Source organism: Podarcis liolepis (assembly GCF_965112155.1).
Source record: "Podarcis liolepis genome assembly, chromosome: 1".
NCBI lineage: Eukaryota > Metazoa > Chordata > Lepidosauria > Squamata > Lacertidae > Podarcis > Podarcis liolepis.
This window is the reverse complement of record NC_139554.1, coordinates 120032098-120058420: the sequence shown is the minus strand read 5'-3', so window position 1 is coordinate 120058420 and position 26323 is coordinate 120032098. Positions and strand designations below refer to the sequence as shown.

General features: G+C 44.0%; 1 protein-coding gene across 1 annotated transcript in view; it reads right to left on the bottom strand.

The window, feature by feature from the left end:
* Nucleotides 1–26323, bottom strand: part of PMS1 (PMS1 homolog 1, mismatch repair system component) — a 51252-nt gene that overhangs the window by 19278 nt on the left and 5651 nt on the right. The window contains exons 3-5 of the mRNA XM_083468276.1: nucleotides 23663–23845; nucleotides 21391–21493; nucleotides 17956–18119 (exon numbers count right to left, since the gene is read on the bottom strand). Of these exons, the coding sequence (XP_083324402.1) occupies nucleotides 17956–18119; nucleotides 21391–21493; nucleotides 23663–23845 (450 nt within the window). The remainder of the gene's footprint in view (nucleotides 1–17955; nucleotides 18120–21390; nucleotides 21494–23662; nucleotides 23846–26323) is intronic.

The following is a 26323-nucleotide window of genomic DNA, read 5'->3' as shown; positions in this document are numbered from 1 at the left end:
TGGAAGGTTGGCAGTTCAAATCCCTGTGATGGGGTGAGCTCCTGTTGCTCGGTCCCAGCTCCTCCCAGCCTAGCAGTCTGAAAGCATGCCAGTGCAAGTAGATAAACAGGTACCACTGTGGCAGGAAGGTAAATGGCGTTTCCATTCGCTCTGGTTTCTGTCACGGTGTCCCGTTGTGCCAGAAGTGGTTTAGTCATGCTGGCTACATGACTCGGAAAGCTGTCTGTGGACAAGCGCCAGCTCCCTCAGCCTGAAAGCGACATGAGCGCCGCAACCCCATAGTCGCTTTTGACTGGACTTAACCGTCCAGGGGTCCTTTACCTTTACCTCATTATAATCCTGTTCAAAATAGGCACCTTCCATCAAACTTTAAAATGCTCAATTAACCTACCACTGCAGAGAGAACAGAAAACGGCCTTTATCTAGATATGCACATCCTCAAAAGGCTGCTTACTGTAGTATGTTCCATTCACAGCAGCAGTTACGGTGGTACCTCTGGTTAAGAACTGAATTCGTTCTGGAGGCCCATTCTTAACCTGAAACTATTCTTAACCTGAGGTACCACTATAGCTAATGGGGCCTCTCGCTGCCGCCACACGATTTCTGTTCTCATCCTGAGGTAAAGTTCTTAACCCAAGGTACTACTTCCAGGTTAGCGGAGTCTGTAACCCGAAGTGTTTGTAACCTCAGGTACCACTGTATTAGCTACGGCTCTGCACTTGTACCCACACTCAGAGATGGATTGCAATGTGTAATGTGACTGCAAACAGTGTAATGTGACTGCAAACAGTGCCTAAGAAATCAACCAGAGACCCAAACACTGTTGTCCCCAAAATTGTGGAATTGTTGTTTGTAGAGACACTTTCAAAAGTTTTTCACTTTTCTGATTGGGTCTTGTTTCTTCCAACAAAGCAGTTTTTTAATAGCATTTTAAAAAAGAGAGAGGTTATATTTGCAAGGCATTGTTTTCACTTGTTTTGTTAAAAAGTATTTTTTTAAACATTTAAAGCAAATGATTACATCTAGACCAAGACGCTTTTGACACAACTGATATAAACATCACGGTGCTTATTTTAGCTTCTATCAATGTGACGCCGCAGATATAAATCTTAGTTGCTGATTAATGCAAGGATGTTATTACATTGCCTGACCTGCTGAATGTCTGATATACATAACTCTTCAAAAGATCAGTTAAAAAAAGTTTTAAGAGAGCTCTGGAACATGAGAACTTACTAAATGCAAAGTTTGTAAAAGCAGGTAACAGCTAATCACCGGAGGAATTTCTTATTTACTTTTCCTTAGGAACTGGAATCAGTAGGGAAAACCTCCAAAACTGATTTTAAAAAAAATCAAATGCACCAAGCCCAAAAAGCCTTGTTAACTTTTACATTTCTTTACTTCTGAAAGCAACTTGATTTCCCAAGCAAGCTTCCTTGCACTACTTTATAATCTTGATTATACTCCGAAATCGTGCTATAAATATATCACACACCCCCATGTATTTTCTAGGTCACATAAACCTGGGGCCTAGGATGAGCCAAGAAAGAATATGACTCTGGGCAGTATGATGACACTGCGAAAGTACCCTATCAAAATATATTATTACATACAGACCATCTTAGGTTTTGACAGAGCTGGCCAAATATATCTTGACTCCTCTCTGTTTCATTGAAGAGTACTGCATGAATCGAAAGACTACGAAGTCTTTGACATCGCTTTTGCCCAGATCTGTTCTATGTGGGGTGCTGGAGAACCAGCCCACCTTACACAGAACAAATGCCTGCTAGACCTATTCGAATGATACTGCTTCCTATGGGCTGTCACTGAGAAAATTTGCTTTAAAAAAAAACCACAGAGAGGTGATTCCAGGGCTGGTGAATTCCCATGATCAATGATACAAACCAGTAATGTTCCATTTTCCAACTGTTCCCTCCAACCCTTGAAAACTTTTGCTGTTTCAAAGTACGTTTTTTAAGCTGCCAATTAGTTAACAGCATAAACTGTTTTGCACTTGTTTGACATATAAAAGTTATTTGTCCGTCCCTTTTCAATCCAGAAGAGAATAACCTAACTATATTTTGTAGGCACTGCACTCTTCCTTCCTGGATTAAGGAGACTAAAATAATAACAAGAGAGGAGATAAAGAAATAGTATATTTACAAGCAGGGCAAAAAGAGAGAGATACTTGCCACCTAGGACAACTGCGTCCTGGCGGAATTCCATTTTAGATCCTTAAGTAGATGCAAACATTGTAAAACAAAATCTTAGAGATGAGCATGAAAGTTCCTCTCAAAACAGACACAACTTCACACTTGTGAAAAGGAGGATGTCTTGTGGTGATTGAACTATTTTTATGCTGATGCTTATTTCTGACAGAATGTAGCGTTGGAAATGACCACAAGAGTCATCTAGTCCAGTCCCCTGCAATGCAAGAATCACAGCTAAGGAATCCCTGACAGATGGTTATCCAACCTTTGCTTAAGGTAAAGGTAAAGGGACCCCTGACCATCAGGTCCAGTCGTGACCGACTCTGGGGTTGCGGCGCTCATCTTGCTTTGTTGGCCGAGGGAGCCGGCGTACAGCTTCCGGGTTATGTGGCCAGCATGACTAAGCCGCTTCTGGTGAACCAGAGCAGCGCACGGAAATGCTGTTTACCTTCCCGCCGGAGCGGTACCTATTTATCTACTTGCACTTTGACGTGCTTTCGAACTGCTAGGTTGGCAGGAGCAGGGACCGAGCAACGGGAGCTCACCCCGTCACAGGGATTCGAACCGCCAACCTTCTGATCGGCAAGTCCTAGGCTCTGTGGTTTAACCCACAGCACCACCCGCGTCCCTCTCAACCTTTGCTTAAAAACTTTCAAAGAAGGAGCGTCCAAGGTAGACTTTCCAAGGTAGACCATTCCACTGTTTTGACAGCTCTTTCTGTCAGAAAGTTCTTTCTAATGTTTTGTCAGAATCTCATTTCTTGTAATTTGAATCCATTGGTCCATGTCCCACTCTCTGGAGCAGTAGAAAACAAGCTGGCTCAATCTTCCATGTGGCAGCCCTTCAGTTATTTGAAGATGGCTATCACCTCTCAGTCTTCTCCAAGCTAAACATACCCAATTCCCTCAACTGCCCTTCGTAAGACTTTGTTTCCAGGTGTCCTGGTTGTCTTAATATAATTTTTATATAAGCTTCGTGATTTGAGTGAACCACCCAGAATACATTTTTGAATAGGTGGCATAATTATATAATAATAATAATATAAAAAATTGGAAAGAAAAGAGAAAAATGGGAACCATTATGACTTCTGCAAGGAATTTGCAAGTACCAGAATCATGCTCTGAAGAAGCAAACACTGATATATTATTAGAAAAGCCCATATTAAAAACAAAAGCATATACAAAGGCCTAGTTCACATGTAACACAAAATCGAAGTATGGTTTACCATGAACAGGCAAGCTTACTCATGCACAGGAAAACAACTGTCACGAGTCTCCTCTTCCCTCTCTTCTGCTGCCATGTTCGCAAAAGCTGAGCCATAGTTTATTTAAATGCTATATCCAAACCTGGATGTATGGTTTGTCTCACTACAAGCAAGTTTGGACACAACACTAGGGCAAACCATGGCTTAGCTAATGGTTGCATGGCAGTACCAAGAGCTGGGAAGGAGCAAACCAGCTGCAATTTTCTCCATGTGCACCAGCACGCTTGCTTGTTCCCAATAAGTCAAAGTTTGGCTTAGTGTTAGGTGCATAAGTCAAAGTTTGGCTTAGTGTCCACTGAGGCAATGCTAACTGTTCAGAACTGAATGACAGAATAGAATCTATTCTCGTTTCTTTATATTACTTGCACAACTCAGTTTTCATTGCCTATCAAGTGTTTGTTTCCATAGAACAGATGAACCAGTTAAGATTCTGTAGGAATCTTAACTGGTTCATCTGTTCTAAGCAAACAAACACTTGATAGGCAATGAAAACTGAGTTGTGATCTGTGGCAATGGCCGGGTCTCAAGTAGCACTAAGCCATGGTTTAGTGGACAACCCTCAGTGAGACAGGAAGCATCAGGTTGCATGTTCTTCCTTCCCCTTCTTCCTCCTATATAAATGAGGAGGACCTTCTGCCAAAATTACCTCCAGTTTCAAAGAATCATGGTTTAATAGTGGGTTAACTAAGAATCCTGGTTTAAAACGAACCATGTTTAGTTACTAAGCCCAAGTTACGAATCACAGGTTATAAAGCTAGCTTAATTATTATTTGTTTGAAACCAGGATTCTTGGTTTGTGTCCTTGAAACTCAAAGTAATCTTCACAGAAAGCAGAGGGAAGGGATTGTGTACAAGAACACTTTGCATAGGCTCCCTGAGGCTTCTCTATGTAGTGCTAACATTTACCTGCTAAACCATGGTTAGCAATACAGTGGTACCTTGGTTTGCATACGTCTTGGTTTGCATACGTTTTGGATTACAAACACGTCAAACCCGGAAGTGTGTGTCCCAGTTTTTTGGATTACAACCCTTCCCCCCCCTTTTTTTTGGGATTACGAACAAATTTCTTTTGGAGGCCCCATTGGTGAAAGCACACCTTGGGTTACAACCTGTTTTGGTTTACAAACAGACCTCTGGGACGGATTATGGTTGTAAACCAAAGTACCACTGTATGTGTAAACAAGCTCAATGTCCTATAAATTGAGAAAACAATTATAGAAGAGGCTGTGTTAATATCTCCTGCTAGGCCTAATTCATTTGTTTTCTCCCCAGACAGAAAAATCTAGCTTTTCCCATGCAGTAAATCTATCCCAGGTAAACATCACGCTAGTGCATAGAAAATTGCACCATGCATTCATACTTTTCTCCAGAGGGGAGATGAATTACTCTGCATATCTGAAGAAACCTTGGAAGTGTAAGAAGAGAAAGCACAGCTCGTTCGCTTATTCATTATGTAAAATGTGTCTTCCCTTTAATTATGTCACAATTCATGGAATTCTCCGGGAGCGGGTGGCACTGTGGTCTAAAACACTGAGCCACTTGAGCGTGCCGATTGGAAGGTCATCAGTTTGAATCCCTGTGAGGGAGTGAGCTCCCGTTGCTTGGTCCCAGCTCCTGCAGTTCGAAAGCTCGCCAGTGCAAGTAGATAAATAGGTACCACTGTGGCAGGAAGGTAAACAGCGTTTCCGTGTGCTCTGGTTTCCGTCATTGTGTCCCGCTGCACCAGAAGTGGTTTAGTCATGCTGGCCACATGACCCAGAAAGTTCTCTGTAGACAAACGTCGGCTCCCTCAGCCCAAAACCGAGATGAGCACCGCAACCCCATGGTCGCGCCTTTGACTCCACTTAACCGTCCAGGGGTCATTTACCTTTACTTTTTACCTCATGGAATTCTATACTTGTTCAAGTAAAACCAATTTGTTTTAGAATATGTATGCTACTACTGAACACAAACATGGAAGATCAACTGTTTCCTCTCCCTTAAGGGAATGATTTCGGCAGTCATTCTATCTCCACATAGATCATTGTCCCGCGAGTGGTTCCACAGAAGACGAACTTGCGTTTGCAGAGACTTTTATTTGTACGGCTTACTTCGTCCTGTAGGCCCATTATGCAAATGCAAAAATCTGTATGAGCGCTGAACCCTCAGCCTGCAAGGAGTTCCAGTGTAAAAATACCTTCACACATTTACGTTGGGGGGACGGACCACCGTTTCTAGCCAAGGTAGGCCGCTTCAGGGCCCAGGATCTGGCCTATGGGCTTGCCAGATGGCCTCCCGTGTTTTAAAGAGCCTAACTTTAGAATCCTGTGTTAAAAAGTTACAAGCAGATGCAGCCATGTGTAGTACTGAAAGCTAATGCCGGGTGAAAAATAATACCTCCATCAGGAGTTTGCTTGGTCCTACAGAAGCACTGCAAGTACTTGTAAATTCCAGAGATAAGGAATTCTGCACCCTCAATTAACAAGCAGTGGTTGCTTTTTAAAAAATATATTTGTTGTTTACCTGAATGGTGCTCAATTATAAATCCCAGCTCACTGAAGAGTGCATTACTAATCAGGTGAGCCACATTTTATTCTTTATAGACACCTTCTCAGCATCACCCGCACTCTCTTGCAGGCCTTGGGAAGATCTGTTTTCTATTAGATTTCCCCACTGTCAGTCTTCAGAGCAAATTCTGTCAACATTGTCATACTCAAATTTCTCCTTGCTCATCTAAACCTTTCCTCTCAAAGGGGGAGGTATTCTGGGGGAGCAGGTGACGGAGAAGCCTTTGGCAGGGTAGCTAGCTACTGAAAGAGACTGCCAAAAATCTGAAAATGAAGTGTTGGGAGAGTACTGAGCCTCCAGACAGCGAGCTCTTCCCTCTAGCGAAGTTTAGCAAAAAAACCCCCAACCATACAAATCTTAGCAAGGAAGCTATGATTCCCTTGTTCCACTGCATATGAAACAGATTGAAGAACACGACACGAAAAAGGTTTCCCTCCAAAAGTCCGCTTGTTTGAGTTAGCTAAAGACATTTCTTATTTTGAACAGTGAAGCATCTTGCGGCATCTTAAAAGACTAACAGTCTTTCGGTGGCATTAGCTTTCATGGATTAAAGTTAGCAGATAATGTATTAAATAATGCAAAGAAGTGTGACAGAAAGTGTTGCACTTTATTGCGTTTTGGCTCCCCCCCCCCCTTTAATCTTTACATACATGTGCATATACTGTATTTTTTCCGTGTATAACACACCCCCATGTATAAGATGACCCCTATTTGGGGGGTCAGCAAAGTTGTTGAGCTTTTTTGGGGGAGGAGATTGCCAGAGTTGCTGGGGGGATGGAAATTGCTGCGACCACCAATCATCTGCACGCTCGCAGCCAAAAGACCACCTGCCCACTTGATGCAACCACAGCCAATCACCAACAGACCTTGCCACAGCAACAAATCACATGCCCAATCGCTGCTGCAAATCTCCTGATGCCTCCAATCGCCCGTCACACCTCTGCTTTCCGTGTATAAGATGATCCACAATTTCTGCCAATTATTATGTATCTGCCACTGAAGATCACACAGTTCAAAAGCAGGTTGTATTGTTAGGTGTCAGGTTTCATTCTTCTGATAAGATGAAGAAGATTTTATTACAATGGTACCTCGGGTTAAGTACTTAATTCGTTCTGGAGGTCCGTTCTTAACCTGAAACTGTTCTTAACCTGAAACTGTTCTTAACCTGAAGCACCACTTTAGCTAATGGGGCCTCCTGCTGCTGCCACGCTGCCAGAGCACAATTTCTGTTCTCATCCTGAAGCAAAGTTCTTAACATGAAGCAGTATTTCTGGGATAGTGGAGTCTGTAACCTGAAGCGTATGTAACCTGAAGCGTATGTAACCTGAAGCGTATGTAACCCGAGGTACCACTGTATTATTATTATTATTATTATTATTATTATTATTATTAGCTCAGCCGGCACAGCATGAGACTCTTTTAATTTCAGGGTTGTGGGTTCAGGCCCCACATTGAGCAAAATATTCCCGCACTGCAGGGAGTTTGGAATAGATGAGCCTTGTGGCCTCTTTATGATTCTACTACTTTTAGTGGAATCGCCCGAGAAAAAGAACAATCTGGCCCAAGCTGAAAGTCCAAATGGTGAATGTCTGAAGCCAACCCATTTAGATGCTTTGCGCTCTAACCTAAGTGACCAAGGAAACACTGCCCTGGTCCATTTGCCTTTTTAAAAACATTTCCTGAATGTCCCCAAATAACTCGATAGCTGAAAACAGGCAAGAGATGTGTGCGGGTTCACATTAGCCTATACATGGCGTGCATCTGTGGGAGGGAGAAACAATTTGGACTCCTAAAGAGTAGGATCCAGTAAAATCAGAAAGAACAGGAAAAATGTGGAGGGGCAGGATAGTTTGCTGCTTGCATTTTCCTGCACAAAGGGGGGAAAGCACTCATGTCATGCATACTGATTGGGTTTTTTTAACGGGCAGCCAGCCCAGCAACTGAGCTTTGCCTCAACCATTTCAAGAGCAACTGTTTTGTTTTCTGGGGGAGCAATGGAGGACAGATCTTTGTGTCCAGCAGTGACACTGCAAGGCAAGCAGGCAGTAAAACGAAGGCACCATTGGATGTTTCTGCAGCTGCCTCCGATTCTCCTGAACACCGGTGGAAAGCAAGTCCGTTCTCTTTCGAAAAATTGCAAAACACACTCACAGGACTCCAATCTATGCAGTCCCTGCCTGTAATGTCTGACTATGACCTATAAGACCTGAAGACAAGAATTTCAACAGGTACCGCATACTATATATGCGAGCAGCTGATACAACATTTCTGCTATAAATGATGTGCTGTCATTTGAAAAATGCAATGGATGAGAAACTAGATGACTCAAGGAATTGGTAACATGATACAAAACATTCCACCTTTAGGTCAGCACTTCAAATTCAACCTGTTTTTTGGGTGGGGGTGGGGGGAGTTGTTACATCGAATATTGAACAGCTGGGAGAGTAAGATGAGTTGGTCTCAGTCATTTCCTAGTAGACAGGTGTCCATCTCTCACACATTTACTAACCAATCAATAAGTTCTTTTCTGGTTCTATTAAACATGCTCCCTTTCTCCTTTTTCACATGGGTATGCAGGGGTCTTTTTTTCTTACGCAAAACATTTCCCTCCATTCATACTGCCTTGGAAGGGACCTTTGCAGAGTAAGTTCCAAGGCAGAAACATTGACTGAAAACAGTCTGCTCCCCTGCTATGGGGGAAGTGAGCCACTCCCGGGCATCAAGAAATGACCGCCTCCTTTCTTCACAAGCTCAAGAGAGGGGAGTGAAAAGGTCCAAAAGATCGGAACATGCTAATATGAGAAATGGCAGAGTTAAAAGAAGCCACACAGAGAGGCAGAGGTTCCAGAGCACCTAATTTCTCCACCTCGGCTCTCCTAAGAAACAATCTAAATAAACAAATAAAAAGAATAATGCTAAAAGAAAGAAAGAATGGAACGACTGGAAGTCCTATTGAGCATGAAGTTGAAGGGAATTGCGACATTCACGGTCCTCAATAACCACAATGCAGTGAAAGTATCCTGTTTTTGTCAAGCCAACCCTCAACCAACAAAAGCTGCTAGATATATAGCTGTTCAGTCTTTGAGAGCCAACGCTTGTACTTTTTTTACCTGTTCTTTATCCCACCGCCCTTCTGCCATCGAAGCCAAGGCAGCACACATGTGGCCTCCAAGCAGTTCTCTAGCCAGGTGACTGAGCAGATCCAGGGCGGCTTAGCTTCAGCAAGGTTGCTAAGCTAGGCCTCTTCACGCTAGCCAGAGGTTTCACCAAGAACGCAACCAGAAGACACCCACGGAGATGCTATGTGGATGAACTATTGCACGAATGTAGGAGGAGGCCGTACATGAAACTGCCAGGGTGCAGACATTATGGAGACATTTTCCCAATCTGCCATAGTAGCACAAACTATTCCTCAGGGACGTGGGTGGCGCTGTGGGTTAAACCACAGAGCCTAGGACTTGCCGATCAGAAGGTCAGCGGTTCAAATCCCTGTGACGAGATGAGCTCCTGTTGCTCGGTCCCTGCTCCTGCCAACCTAGCAGTTTGAAAGCACGTCAAAGCGCAAGTAGATAAATAGGTACCGCTCCGGTGGGAAGGTAAACGGCGTTTCCATGCACTGCTCTGGTTCGCCAGAAGCAGCTTAGTCATGCTGACCACATGACCTGGAAGCTGTATGCCAGCTCCCTTGGCCAATAAAGCGAGATGAGCGCCGCAACCCCAGAGTCGGTCACGACTGGACCTAATGGTCGGGGGTCCCTTTACCTTTACTCCTCAGGTAGACATGTTTGTTTCTGGCCTACAGCTCAGCAGGCTCCACTGATCACTTGCTTACAGCGCCAGTGAATCATACAAACAGGCCCTTCCTTGTTCTCTCCACCTCTTCAAAGTCAGTTCCTTGCACTTAAGTTGCCTTAAGATAAGAATGGAGTGCGCCTCCAGGGGTGAAGTCAAACAGCACCAAAGGAACCTCTGTGAGGCGCAAGCCTGGGCAGTTTGTATGGAGGTCCTGGCCTCCCCAGAAAACAAGGCCTCGCCTCGCTGATATCGATCCAAAGGAAAGCAGAGCGATATGTTTGGCACCAGCTTGGCGGCAGGAGTTGCTGGAAGGAAACATATAAGGCGCCACCGATCTCATCCACTCAATCCGCTGAAGCCTATCTTCCCATGCAGGGTAGGTCCCTAACTCACTGAGGGTTTGACACTCATTGGCTAACCTCACCTGATGTAGGCAGCCAGTCGAAGCTGTTTCCCAGGGTGTGGCTACCATCACATGCTCACAGCTTCTAGGAGCCACAGGTGAGAGCTGAGGGCAGGGTGGGGACCACAGGAGGGCGAACTATCCCAGAAGGAGCATGACATGTCCCCCACCAGAGGTACTACCCTTCCCCTAACACCCCATACACCTGGTAGGACGTGGGTGGCGCTGTGGTCTAAACCACTGAGCCTCTTGGGCTTGCCGATTAGAAGGTTTGCGGTTCGAATCCCCGCAACGGGGTGAGCTCATGTCGGCTCTCTCCCAGCTCCTGCCAACCTAGCAGTTCAAAAGCACGTCAAAGTGCAAGCACAGTGTTACCTCGGGTTACAGACGCTTCAGGTTACAGACTCTGCTAACCCAGAAATAGTACCTCGGGTTAAGAACTTTGCTTCAGGATGAGAACAGAAATCGCGCAGCGGCGGCACAGCAGCAGCGGGAGGCCCCATTAGCTAAAGTGGTGCTTCAGGTTAAGAACGGACCTCCAGAACGAATTAAGTTCTTAACCACTGTAGATAAATAGGTACCGCTCCGGTGGGAAGGTAAACGGCATTTCCGTGCGCTCTGGTTTCCGTCACGGTGTCCCGTTGCACCAAAAGCAATTTAGTCATGTTGGCCACATGACCTGGAAAGCTGTCTGCGGACAAACGCCAGCTCCCTCTGCCTGAAAGCAAGATGAGCGTCGCAACCCCATAGTCACTTTTGACTGGACTTAACTGTCCAGGGGTCCTTTACCTTTTACCTTACACCTGGTAAACACAGGCAACAGGAGCTCAAAATTTCCAGCTACTGAGTGGTCTAATTTATTTCCTGAAGATGTTTTACTGCAAAATGTGAGCAGGTTGGCACAGGTGACAGCTCATTATCACTCTCCAAGTTGCCTCTACAACTGTTAGCGCTTCCTAGGTAGCAACACAATCTCGTATTATTTTCAGTGCTATTTCTGAAGTGTTACAAATAGCTGGAATGGAATTATCAATTAGAGTTTGTGCTATGTGTGCTATATATAGTATTTCCTTACACCAGATTAAAGAATTCTGCAGACAGAAGATTTGAGATGGATTAACGGAAGTTACTTCCATGCTGCCCTTCACTACAACTGTCACAAGACAACAAAATAAATACCTTAAAAAAATCATTAGAACTCATTCAAATAAAATGCCTACATAGCTAATATAGTATGGAAGTACATATAGTTTATGTGCATAAATTATTCCTAAGATTTTAAATAGCAAAGAATTTGAAGCTATCTTTACCAACAACCAATGAGAGAGCTCAGATTTCAAGGTGCAGCACTCTTTTATAGGGTGAAATTAGTCGTTTCCAGGTGTTTAGAATATGGCAAGCTATTTTTTTTTAACATTCTTTAATTCTTGCCTTTTAAACACCCAATATTCTCAGCTTTCTGTTGTCCACAAGAACATCGATTTTTTTTAAAAAAAACACACCAAACTAACAAGTACTTCAGTAAATTATCTCCCTGTGGCCACCTCAATATTCAGTTGGCTTTCAAGGAACATGGTGACGAAAGAGGGAAAATACCTCTTTCTAACATAACCATACTGGCAGGAGTATCAACATTATCAGCATTCAAAGAATGTCTTGGCAGGATAAACCTTCATAAACACATGAGGCACAAGCTAATCCAAGTTGTCAAAATAGCAATAGTCCCGTCAAGGGTTGATCTGTTAAGCAAGCCATTATTTACTGCTAATGCAAACAAAACATTTCAAACAAAAACAAAACAAAAAAAAATCATCCTAAATTTGTAAAGGGCAGCGACCAGGAAACTTCCAAGTAGACTGGTAAGCCTATATATCCACTTTTGTCTGGAAATAAATAAATAAAATGTAAGCATGTGGCAACACCGACTGATTGTGCAAAAAGTCTTCATTTAACACGTAAACAAAATGGACGGTTCTTTCAGTATGAGACAATAAAATGTCAAGAAATGAAAGAGGTAATTTGACTGATATTGTTTGACAACACAGAAAATGTGCAGGGGGGTTGAAAAGAACCAAGAGGTTTGTTAATTTTCTTGTCGTTATTTTCAGCGTGTTATAAAATACAGTGGTGCCCCGCAAGACGAATGCCTCGCAAGACGGAAAACCTGCTAGACGAAAGGGTTATCCGTTTTTGAGCTGCTTCGCAAGACGATTTTCCCTATGGGCTTGCTTTGCAAGACGAAAACGTCTTGCGAGTGTTCCAATTTTTTCCGCTTCCCCCCTTTTTCTAAGCCGCTAATCCGCTAATAACCTTTTAGCCGCTAATCCGCTAAGCCTTTAATAGCCGCTAAACCGCTAATAGCGCTAATCCGCTAAGCGGGTTGCTTCGCAAGACGAAAAAACCGCTAGACGAAGAGACTCACGGAACGGATTAATTTCGTCTTGCGAGGCACCACTGTACACCTACTCGGTGCTTTTTCTCTGGGGGGTATGCAGGGGTAAGCATACCCCTAAACATTTCGTGAATCTAAGTTTGGCCTCATTGAAGGGCAGCATTTCAACATGAGTAGGAAAATGAGAGTACCCCTAAATATTTTTTTTTAGGGGGGGAAAGCACTGCACCTACTTTTTTGCATTGAGCTTAGCTACCACTGTATGATGAGATACCCAAAAAGAGGCTTTCTTACCAGAATATCTTTGACCGCAGGATGGGGGTGGGAAATCCTTTTAAAAGAGCTGTGATAAATTTTCACAGTAGTTATAGGGATGGGTCTAACGGTGTGATGTTTGAGCAGAGCAGAAAGGCACTTTTAGTCACACAAAGCAACCCCCCCAAATTCTTTCAATTCCCCCATGTCATTCCAGAGAGACCTCATTCTTCAAAACCCACAAGGTTTTCATGGGGAGCCTCACTGTTTAAGGAAGGATTCCCTCACGCTTCTCTCAGTTCGAGCCATAACGCTTCACCAAGTGAATTTCTTAATTTTCTTCATACAATCACTAAGTTTTGGGGCTAAAGCAGGGGTCGGCAAGGTTTACCGGCCATGGGCTGGATCACTCCCACAGAGATCGTCCGGGGGCCGGACTGGAGCAGCATGATGCCGGAAATGGCATCTGCGCATGTCCAGATACCGGAAATCGCTTCTGCGCATGCCCAGACGCCAAAAATTGCGCCTGTGCAGAAGCGATTTCCGGCTTCTGGGCATGTGCAGACGCCATTTCCAGTATCTGTGTGTCCGCAGACGCCATTTCCAGTATCTGTGTGTCCGCAGACGCCATTTCTGACGCCGCTCAGCGAGTCCCCGCGCCATGCTGGTTTAGCGCAGTGCACAGGGGACTCGTTGAGTGGGCAGCTTGGTTCGGGGGCGGCTCGTGGGCCGGTAAAACGGTCTTCCTGGGCCGCATCTGGCTCATGGGCCGCACGTTGCCGACCCCTGGGCTAAAGGTTTCTACTACGCTACCACCTCAGTTAGCTATTAAAGTGCCCATTACCTGAAAATACTTTATGCTACCTGTTTCATCTCATAATTTATCTCATAAGCCATTTCTTCCTGCTCTTTTGTTTTTAGGAGCTGCCTCCGCAAGCTCACGGGACTCTTCTGTCGCAATCATGGACAGAACACATAACACAACACATAAAGCTGATCAATAATCAGTGGCATTTTTCTGTATCCCTCACAGCTCCTGTGGCTCACAACGGAATTATTTACTGCACACAAAACTTCCTTACACAGTCGTACCTTGGTTCTTGAACAGAATCCGTTCCAGAAGTCCGTTTGTCTTCCGAAAACGTTTAGAAACCAAGGCGCGGCTTCTGATTGGCTGCAGGAGCGTCCTGCACTCAACTGGAAGCCACGTAAGCCACGTCGGATGTTCGGCTTCCCCCAAAAGTTTGCAAACCGGAACACTTACTTCTGGGTTTGTGGAATTTGGGAGCCCACATGTTTGAGTCGCAAGGCATTCAACAACCAAAGTATATGAAAAATGAGGCTGGTTTTAAACATGAGAATCCAGAGATCGAGGTCTGTGCACCTGCTGATTCTCTCAATAGCACCCTATCAACCTTTATGGATTCCTTGGTCTTCAGGATAGGCTTTTAGGCAGCACACCTGTCTCTCTCTCTATATATATATACCATATTTTTCGCTCTATAGGACGCACTTTTTCCCTCCTAAAAAGCAAGGGAAAATGTGTGTGCGTCCTATGGAGCGAATGCAGGGGGGAGGCAGGGGGGGGGAAGCCCCCAAGGGCTGCACACAAGCTCCGTGCGCTCTTGCGGGCTTTTCACCAGGAGGGAGAAGGGACTGACTGGCCGCATCAGTCCCTTCTCCTACCTCGTAGAAAAGCCCACAGGAGCCACGCACCCTTTAAAGAGCGCACGGCTTCTGCGGGAGAATTCCCCCACCTCCCGCAAAAGCAGGCAGTAGGTCTGGGAGAAACGCACAGGCTGCCTGCAGCCTGTCCGCTGCTCCCAGTGCAGGGGGGGTGTCATATTTTTTCCCTTGATTTCCCCCTCTGCGCCCTATGGTCAGGTGCGCCCTATGGTGCGAAAAATAAGGTATATATACTGGTCAATGAAGAGGCCAATGGATTCTAGTGATTTGTTTTTGCCTTGTTCCCACTCATGCTGTAGCTAATGATTGCCCTCTAGTGCTGAAAAGTCTCAAGGGCAATGCTTTGAATACTAACAGCTGCCCTGTCAAAAGTTCCAATTTAACACTTAGAAATGCAATTCTCACCACAGAGAGCTGAATTCATATTATGTGGCTTTTTTGCTTTTTGCTGTTACAGAATCTCTTGACCTATGAAAACATTTTGAGTCTTAGTACTTTGCTGCAAATCGCTGTTTGAAAACATTGCTTCTTACTGGTTCTTGATTTATATAGGATTTCCCTCATTATAAATATATTTAGACAAGGATTGTTATAGATCGCTTGTTTTATTCTCAACATTTTAGAAGGATGTGATTCTGTAAGATTATCATGAAGGTTATGGCTGTATCCGATACTCCCTGGTTTATATTTTTGAGCTGAAATGATGAACGTGGACTTTTTTGTTAAGCCATTTCCATAAAATGTCTCAATTGGGAAAATATTCACCTTATTCCAATAGCGTTCACTTCAATTGCTTTCCCCCGCTAGCGCAGACACATTGCCACCCTTTCAATACGGATAAATATCTTCTTTTTGTCCACGATTAATTACCATTGTTCACACATCGGATGACATTACACAACTACTCAGGTGAGTCAAACAAATTCAATAAGAGCAAGCGCAATGCAACCAAAGTAAATGAACAAGTGGTGATTTTCACAAGCTGTGACACCCCCCCCCCAAGAAATCACTTGGGGTGAGTCAACACTACAGAAAAATCCCCACACAATTGTGAGTAGCTATACTCTGTCTTAAAAGACCCCTTGGCTCTCAATAAACATGTACAATGTCTCTCCCCCCCAGATAGGATTTCTTATTATAAATAACTCTGATTTACTCATACTGAAATCAAACAAGAGTGGGGGAAAATAAGAGTCTCTCGTCTTGAATTTAACTACTTACCTGGTCCCCACTGGCAACGAGGAATTCAATGCACAATTGTAGCAGCTCATCTAACCGCTTAAAGAGATTTTTTAAAAATATTAAGCAGTTTATAAATGTTTTTTAAAAATAAAAATAAATAAAAAGAACATAGGTAAAGGTAAAGGGACCCCTGACCATTAGGTCCAGTCGTGGCCGACTCTGGGGTTGCGGCGCTCATCTTGCTTTATTGGCCGAGGGAGCCGGCGTACAGCTTCCGGGTCATGTGGCCAGCATGACTAAGCCACTTCTGGCTAACCAGAGCAGTGCACAGAAACGCCGTTTACCTTCCCGCTGGAGCGGTACCTATTTATCTACTTGCATTTTGACATGCTTTCGAACTGCTAGGTTGGCAGGAGCAGGGACCGAGCAACGGGAGCTCACCCCGTCGCGGGGATTCGAACCGCCGAACTTTTGATCGGCAAGTCCTAGGCTGCTGTGCTTCGGGGAGAACTCATTTGTAAAGCATGAGGGCAGCCCGGCTGCTAGAGCTGGGCGATATCTGGTTTGCAACATTGTGATTTATCTGACATGAAATTCTACTCAATTTCGATCCAGAGCAGGACTCTAACATCTAGTTAGCAGAGTAAAAACTTAAAATACATTGTAGTATTCCCCCCAAAATAGACCGGAGGCAATTGTATTTCACCCAGCAGCGCTTTGCTGCTACTGAAGGCAAATGAGCATAATGGTCACAAATCCAATACATTCAGGATTGGCACTGTCCATAAGAAATCCAGTTGCAGCAGACTTAAGCTTACAATAACTTATCATAAGTCTAAACCTTAACACTAAGCAAACTATGTACAGAACCCCACACCAGAAGGAAAGAGAGACAGAAAGAGAAAGAGAAACCCTGGCTCCTTCTGGCCCTATTTTTGGCATGCCCTTGACAGAAGAGATAACAGAACCAGTTTAAGCCAGCTGCACTCAGCTTCTCTGAAGGAATAACCCAAACATCATCAAGTTGAAATAAAAAAATTCCTTCCAGTAGCACCTTAAAGACCAACTAAGTTAGTTCTTGGTATAAGCTTTCGTGTGCATGCACACTTCTTCAGATACACAGATACATCAAGTTGCTTTGACAAATTCAGCTTGACCATTAGATGTCACTCTCGTCTTGGAAATAACAGTGCAGTTATTTCCAGGAAGGTTCTTTCCTCCAAACGCAAGAAAGATCCAAGGAGAGTTGCGGGTAACTTTTACCGTTATAGAATACGATTATTTAAAACTTCACCAAAGCCCGGAAAGATGACGGTCATGGACTACAGGTAGGGCACCTCTACCTATTCAGAAATATCCCCTTCCGAAAACACTCCACAATCCCAATCCCCTTTTAAAAATGGTACCAAGTCAAAGAAGTGCTTTGCACAGATTTGCAGAAAGTTAAGCAGTGTATGAGCAGTGCATCATTTTCAGCTCCTTAGAGGTGTTTTGTTTTTAAACAAACAAGCAGAATATAAATTTTGGTTAATAAAAACACACCGTATTTTTCGCTCCATAGGACGCACCAGACCATAGGCGCTGCGCTCCCTGGGCTTCAGGCTGCAGGCTGCTCCCGCCGCGCTCTGAAGGCTTGTGGATAGCTGCCTGAAGCCTGGAGAGCGAGAGGGGTCGGTGTGCACTGACCCCTCTAGCTCTCCAGGCTTCAGCGAAAGCCTGCATTCGCTCCATAGGATTCACACACATTTCCCCTTCATTTTTGAAGGGGAAAAAGTGCATCCTATAGAGCGAAAAGTACGGTATCAAGGGAAGAGTAGCAGCAGCAAATTCCTAGCAATAGTATGCTACCATGAAGAAACACGACAGGTTGGGGAAACTCTTGAGTTGGCAGCCACCCATCAACAACCCGGATTGCCAAAGCCTGACCAAACGGGTAGTGCTAGAGACCAAAGGCAGCTGCCTCTCCAGAGAGCCAATGAAATAGCCTTTCCCCTTCTGGTCAGGATAGCAAGCCACCATCTCAAAATGGAGGCAATAGGTGCCCAAATAGGAAACCTTGCTGTGCTCAAGCTCTGCTGAAATCACAAGGTGCCTAATTTAACTTTCTTTGGATTTGGGCCACGGAAATCTGACCTTATCTAAACTTTGGAGAACTCCAGGTTTGAAAAATACAACCGTAATAGTGCAGCCATCTTAGTCATTTCGAAGACAATGCGTTTGTTACCTTGTTGTGTGTAAATGTGATCCTCAGTTCTGGTTTTATGATGCCGTATGCCATCAGAAGTTTCTGGATTTTTTTAATTTCTTCCTTACGTTTTTTATCTGTTGAGTAAAACTGCTTTCTCACAGGCAGATTCTTGAACAGCTTCAGAACAGTTACAGTTGTACCTACCAGAAGGAGAAAGGGGGGACGGGGACCACAGAGTACGATTAACTTGATATATGACGTAAGCCAAAGATGACCAAGTGCTCATGGCTCTCTCTATTTCCCTCCCACTGGTACCCATATTAGTACAGTGGTACCTCGGGTTAAGAACTTAATTCGTTCTGGAGGTCCATTCTTAACCTGAATCTGTTCTTAACCTGAAGTACCACTTTAGCTAATGGGGCCTCCCGCTGCCACTGCGCCACCAGAGAACAATTTCTTTTCTCATCCTGAAGCAAAATTCAAACCCGAGGTACTATTTCTGGGTTAGCAGAATCTGTAACCTGAAGCGTCTGTAACCTGAGGTACCACTGCATTGCAATTCTATCTTGTGAACCAGCCTGAGACCTGCAGGTCTAGGGCAGTTTGCAAATTTTAATAATCATAATCATAATTATAAAGATGTCTCCAATCTGGCATGGCTGTCATGCTGGTGGAGCTGTGCCAGTTTAGCTGCCATAACCTTATGCTTGTATATATCATGGAGTGGTAGCATTGTATCTATGAGTTCATTGGCAGAGAAGGCACTGGTGTGAGGGCCTTCTGCCATATCCCATAGCTCCTCAGTCGGTGCAGCTTAAGCACAGGAGTGAAACCGTATTTTAAAAACTGAGAATTGGGCTTAAGTAGGGTAAGCTAGTGGGAGTAAGTGGGACGCGGGTGGCGCTGGGGTCTAAACCAGAGCCTAGGACTTGCTGATCAGAAGGTTGGTGGGTAGAATCCCCGTGACAGGGTGAGCTCCCATTGCTCGGTCCCAGCTCCTGCCAACCTAGCAGTTCGAAAGCACGTCAAAGTGCAAGTAGATAAATAGGTACCACTCTGGGGGGAAGGTAAACGGCGTTTCCGTGCGCTGCTCTGGTTTGCCAGAAGCGGCTTAGTCATGCTGGCCATATGGAAGCTGTATGCTGGCTCCCTTGGCTAGTAAACTGAGATGAGCGCCGCAACCCCAGAGTCGTTCGCAACGGGACCTAACGGTCAGGAGTCCCTTTACCTTTACCTAGGGTAAGCTAGGCGCATCTCAGTTAATAAGATGTATTCCAATAATAGCAATCACTCATCAATCATTTCATTTCCTATGATTGTTTAATAATAATAATAATAGTAAAAAAAACTGGCAGGATTATACTCTAAAGATGTAACTTGTTTCTACTACATTATCTACATCTAAATAGATGTGTTTTGATGGCACACCACTTTGATTTTATTGCTGGTTGCTGGTAGAGTCACCTTTTTAACAAATGAAAACCTCACCATGGTGCAATCCTAAATGTAACTTTATACGTTGCATCTATAAAGGGTAGGACTTTTAAGCTGGTACGGCGTGTACTTCGTAAAATAGAGTACCATGCTGGAATTTAATCATGGTGCGTGGAGAGTCGCCTAAACAGAAATCAGAGCAGTTAAATCTTAAGAATCTTCTTGTTAAATATGATAGTGTCTCCCCCATTTTGCTTGTAAATATGTTATCGCTCAGATCATAAAACACTTGTGCAGTCATATCTGCTTGCACCTCAACTGTAAAGTCACTTATATAGCATCATGTTTTGGGGTGTTGTGCTAGCATTGCAAATGTTATCCCCCCTCCCTGAAAGATTTTCACCTGATACAGCAGTTTTAAAAATCGGCAAGTTGTTTGCTGCTTTGGAAAATTAGGACATTTTTATATCCTTTTTTATATATTAAGGGGGGGGGGGTTAAATCTTCCAAACTCTAAAATAATTGCACATTATTGCATTTAATCACGGATTTTGTAGATGTTATTGCACTTAACATTTGGTTATGCCATGGTGTTAGGATGCCAACTTTCATCTATATTTGACTTTTATAGGGGTTTGTAAAATATATAAGGCTTTGGGTCCTAAGATGTGTAAGTGAAACTTGTACAGAAATTGAATGGCGGGGGCATTTTTGCATGAGATGTTTGACATGCACAAGGGCACATGTAAATTCATGTCAAGATCAGTTACTATACTAATTGTATTTCCTTTTGGTTCAGCAAATTTGAGCAACGTTTATCTCTCCTGTCCCCGAGCTCTGTGGGCTCAAATGAGCATATAATCTCCTTAATAAGATCTGTTTTACATTCTGAATGGTTTAGTCGTGTCACGGAGTTTTCCATATTATTGTTGCTTGCCGTTAACATGAAAAATAATGAGTTCTTAACCCAAGGTATAAAAACACAAAAGACATAATGAAAATAATGAAAAAGAAGAACCTAATATCCCCCCTCCCCATCACATTTTAAAAGGGCATTGGATGTCAATCAGCCAAAGGCCTGGTGAAAGAGGAACGTTTCTGCCTAATGGTGTATAATGAAGGTGCCAGGTGAACTTCCTTGAGGAGAGCATTTCACAGACGGGGAGCCACTGCAGAAAAGGCCCGTTCTCGTGTTGCCACCCTCCAGACCTCTCAAGGAGGAGGCACACGAAGGAGGGCCTCAGAAGATGATCTCAGAGTTTGGATAGGCCCAGTCAGATGGGCGGCATACAAATGTTGTTGTTGTTGTTGTTGTTGTTGTTGTTACTACTACTGATACTACTACTATTACCATTATTATATGGGGAGAGGAGGTCCATGAGCAGTTTAGAAGAGAAGACCCCTTCAAATATCGTATTGCCCTGAATATAAGCCGCACCCGTAAATAAGCCGCACCTTTCAAATTCAAGGGGGGTGGGGAGAGACAATACCCAAATATAAGCCACTCCCTTAAAATTCCACAGGCACTCACACCCGTAAATGGCAAATGTAGAAGAAAATCCTTCGGGTACTAGAGAGGACCCGCAATCGAAAGCGATGAATGACATTAGAATTAATTGCACGGCAGTCTCAAGCTCGCAAATCGGCAACAAAACATTCCTTTGTTTTACCATATGTCTGTTTCAGCAGCGATGTCGTAAAAGCCAATTTTGGTAAGGTCGCGAATTTAAGCCGCACTTTTCACTTTTCATGGTTGGAATTTGGGGGTAAAAAGTGTGGCTTATATTCAAGGCCAATACGGTATTGAAAATGGCCTGGGTTCAATTAACCCTGTGCAAGTGGAAGCCAGCCAAGGGCTCCCACTAGGGCAACATAGCTCCCCCCCCAATCTTCTCCCCCCAAAACCCCCGCCAAGCCCGCGATGGGAGGAGAGCAAAGGGACTGTTTTCTCTGGCCAGCCGAAACGCTCCTGCAGATGGAATGGTCCAAAGAGTGCGATACTGAATTCCTCCCCATAAATCCTGTTAACGGCCCTACCTTGTCCGAGATGAGACGGCTTTTGAGAAGTCACGTGACCGCTTCTATCCAACAGGTACTGGGTGCTGAAATCGTCAGAAGCGGTCTTGGTTGTAATCAGCACCTAGAAGCGGAAGGTGCTGGCGTCAAACGGAAGCTTCCAAAATCATTTGGTAGAGGCTGCTCTCCTGCTGGCCAATCCCTGCTGCCATCTTCCCACATATTAATCGCCTGGAGCTTCCCCTTGGCTACCCCATACGACGACTCAGCTCGCTTGTCCCCTGCCAATCCCAAAGCGATTTCTCCCTTCCATTTTGCAGCCCCACTGTGAACCTGTTTTCGCCGTCACGCCAATACCCATGTGCTCCCCCTTTCTGTGCAACCCTCCTTGCACCCAAACCACTTTTATAGGTAGCTTCCTGTATCCTCCACCTCCTTCTCCCCCCACACATTGCAGCTGCTCAGCACCCTTCTCACCTTCTGCGTAGCTGTGAGGTCGCCCCCTACCTCCTCTTCCGCAGACCCTTTTATCTTTGAATCCAATCCCATGCCTCCTATTCCCTCTTCCCCCCGCCCCATTTTCACCTTCACTCCTTTTTCCTCTACTCTCCTCCTCAGTTTTCCTCAACTCTCCCTTGCACATTGATCACCCCTATTTCCGTGTCTTATCTACGGCTAGGCGAGATCTGGTTTTCAGCCTCGCAATATGTCGCCAACCAAACGTCACAATATACGATATATCACCATGTCTGCAATAAGGACGGAGCATTGGCTGGGCTCACGGTTTTCCCCACATTGTGATTTTTGCCAGCACCTCCTCTTGTGATTCGCTGCCTCTTGTGTGAGGCAGGAGGGGAGAGCTGAGCCGTTAAGAGTTAATGGGGACTGCAGGAATCGAGAGAAGCCTTTTCTCACATTGTGTGTGTGTTATGCAAAAATCACGATTCATGATATATTGCCAGGTCAAAAATTACGAAACTGGCATCACAATATGGACTTCAAACCAGTTTTGGACAATACACTGATATATCACCCCAGTCCCAGTCATATTCTCTCTGCTTTTGTGCAGCACACTTTTACATGCACACATTATCCTCTTTGCCCCCTTTCCGTCCTCCTCCGTCCTCCTCACTCTCCCTTCCACACACAACACCATACCCATTTACTCGCCGCCTCCGCCTCCTCTCCTCCTTTAGCATCCTTTGTGCACACACCATGTACAAATCTGTGCTACTTTATCAATAATAATAATAATAATAAATTACTTATACCCTGTCCATCTGGCTGGGCCTCCTCAGCCACTCTGGGCAGCTCCCAAAAGAATATTAAAAACTGTCATGTGAGCACTGTTGTTTTTGTTCATGGGAAGACAATTTGCACCATCTCCAAGAAGGGAAGTTTAACTATGGTTACATCCCCTTCAAAAGAAAGGAAGGAAGGAAGGAAGGAAGGAAGGAAGGAAGGAAGGAAGGAAGGATGTGAGGAGTAAATTACAGTTCTCAGGATTATTGGGAGGAAACCATGGGCTTTAAATGTGTGTTAAATGTGTTTTAAAATAATGGTGTGGATGCGACTAAAGAAAGTAGTTGTGGACCTGGGAGACAGATTGCTAACTCTGACTAAGGACATACAATGCATAATGATAATAATAATAATAATTCATTATTTATACCCCGCCCATCTGGCTGGGTTTCCCCAGCCACTCTAGGCGGCTCCCAACAGAATATTAAAAACACAATAAAACATCAAACATTAAAAACTTCCCTAAACAGAGCTGCCTTCAGATGTCAGATAGTTGTTTATTTCCTTGACATCTGGTGGGAGAGTGTTCCACAGGGCGGGCGCCACTACCGAGAAGGCCCTCTGTCTGGTTCCCTGTAACCTCACTTCTCGCAGTGAGGGAACCGCCAGAAGGCCCTCGGAGCTGGACCTCAGTGTCCAGGCTGAATGATGGGGTGGAGACGCTCCTTCTGGTACGCTGGGCCAAGGTCGTTTAAGACAAACAGAATCTTAAGAGCAAGTCTGTCAGCTTGTTTTGCGCGAGGAGGTTAGGTTCCGTTGACGGATGTTGTACGTATATGGGTGTGTTCTTGTTAGCATCTTCTAAATTACTACATTGAATCCAGAAGTTTAGGTTTGAAGGCAACACATGGTACCCGGAGTGAAATGTAGAAATGTGATAAAGTACTATGGAATATGTGAAACTAACAGAACCTTACCTGAGATCGGCACTCAGGCCAATCCAGAATAATTTACAAACAAATAAGCACCTGAAACTATGTTAGGCTTTTACCTCAGACATGCTACAAATTGAACCCAAAGCTTCGCCACGGAAACCGTATGTTGCCAAGTTTTCAAGGTCCTCAGATGAGCTTATTTTTGAAGTGTAGTGTTTCACTGCCGCAACAGGAACATCCGCTGCCTTGATCCCATCACCGTTATCTCGAATTTCAATCTTATCAAAACCATAGTTTTCCTAGTTAAAATAACACACACAAACGCATCAGGTATGTAAGCGGACACTGTTTAACTCTTCTCAATACATATCATATCCATAATTGTCAAAGAGCTCCAAAAATATGTGTACTTTTATAGGCTACAGGGCCTGTAAGCATGCACACAATTTATGGTGTACCACAAATTCTACGGACATTAACTCTGATGAAATTTTAGCCTGTATCCATAAGAATTTTTTTAAAAAAAACACAACAACATCCTTCTACTGGAACCAAAATAACAGAGTTTCCCAAACCCAAATACAACTGCAGAGGGACAATTTGGGGGGATCACAATTAACCCTTTCCTCCCCAGATATGACCCTTCCTCCCCCCCCCCCCTGGAAATCACCACTCTCCTGCCACAATATGCTCACTCACCTGGAACCAGTACAGTCTTACCTTGGTTGATGAACGCCTTGCGACTCAAACATTTTGGCTCCCGAATTCTGCAAACCCGGAAGTGAGTTCTCCGGTTTGTGAGTGTTCTTTGGAACCCGAGGGTCCCCCGCGGCTTCCGATTGGCTGCAGGAGCTTCCTGCAGCCAATCAGAAGCCGTGCCTTGGTTTGCAAGCATTTTGGAACGGATTCCGTTCGACTTCCAAGGTACAACTATATAGGACTCTCCCCAAGCCTAATTGTGGCAGGAGAGTGGTGATTTCTGGGGGGGGGGGGTCATATCTGGGGAGGAAAGAGTTAATTGTGATCTGGGGAGGAAAGGGTTAATTGTAATTGTACATGGCTGCAACATGTAGGCAGTAGCCACAACGGCTTTTCCAGTTTGCACATAGGCCCACAAGCCCAATAAGATTTACGGCCTGTATTATAAATCATACACAAACCATTAGTTAAATGTTTCAACAAAGCAAAAGATTGCAAGCAAAGTTCAGAAAATTATCAGCTGGCACTGTATCTGGAAAGACTTCTGTGTTCTCAAACAATCCCCTTTGGTTTTGATTGCTAGTCCTGAAGGCAAGTTAAACCAGATTATCCACATTGTCAAAACAAGCAGCAACATACAAGTGAAATCTTGGAAAACCTGCTCTTTGTAGAGGTTCACGTGTACATACCTTGGGGTCCAAAATCTGTAATTCCTCAGGGCTGTTTTCCACATTATATTTGTTGACACTGGTATTCCCTTGCTAATCAATCCCACATGAAAGCCTACTGCCTACTTATGAAACACACACAGATATGCAGAGAATCTGGTGGCACACGGTTACCGCAATGTGACTTGTAGATTTGCGCCTGGACTCTATGCTACCTTTTTAGACCCTGCTGGGTACATGGGTCCCATGGCTTTCATTCTGATCCTATATCCCGCTCAGTTCAAGGGCCATAATTTCAACACACAGCTATACAAGATCTTCTTAAAGACCTTCAGCAAGGAACAGTCCATCACCCCATCCAGACAACTGGTTCATTTCCAAACTGCCATCAGTATGTTCCTCCCAACGTGCAACTAAAATCCACTGTCCTGTAATGTAAGCCCATTGGATCTAGTCCAGACCTATGGCGTAGCAGACAGCAACTCGTTGCCTTGTTCTATATAACCCCCCCCCCCTTCCAGTATTTGAGGAGTGCAAACAAAATAGTGTTTTGGAAGACAAAAGAAGCAATAAGAGATAAATCTATGCTTTATAGTTGAATATTCAACAAATCTACCGCCTCTGCATAGAGACTCCTCATATGTCCTTCAGAAAATAGAATATTTGATCTTACTGGGTGCAGTATTTTAAGAGGAATTCTGTTGTTGCTGCTGCTGCTGCTAGGATTTTTTTAAAAATGAAAATAAAATATGTTTTAGGAAAAGCAGAGACCTCTACATTTCAGAAAACATTTATTGTCAACCCCTTCCTAAAACCGGTCACTCCCTCCGTTTTTAAACAGGCTACCAGAAGCTTTCTTCAAGTAAACAGCATTCAAGTGAGCAAAGTCTGTAAAATGTAAAATGTAATCCTCAAACAAACAAATGATTAACCCCACAGAAGTCACAGAAACAGTCCACAAACTTGTTTCAATGATTTGATATTATCTGGAACTTTGGATTTTTCAAAAAAAAATTGAAAATCATATTCTAACACACTGAGTGGAACAATTATTATTTTTTGGTATGTACTGAATGTTAATAATTATTCCACATGAATAGTCATATGCAAAAATATGATTTCCTTTCAAAATGAAATCTTGAGTTCACTAGGGAGCTCTACAATTATATGCACACATTTTCAATCCATAACTTACCAGCCAAAACCCAACATCTTTAGATCATAGACACAAACAAAGAGATCTGCATTTCAGCAAAGTTCAATTTCCTTGCGCTTGGCAGGTTTAAGGAACTTCAGAATGATTTATATGGTGCCTGTGTGAATTCAAGCTATATATCCATATAAACCGCCAAAGATTGTCAGATGTTGACAGAAATGTGTTTGTCAAATTTTAAAGCACAAGTATATAAA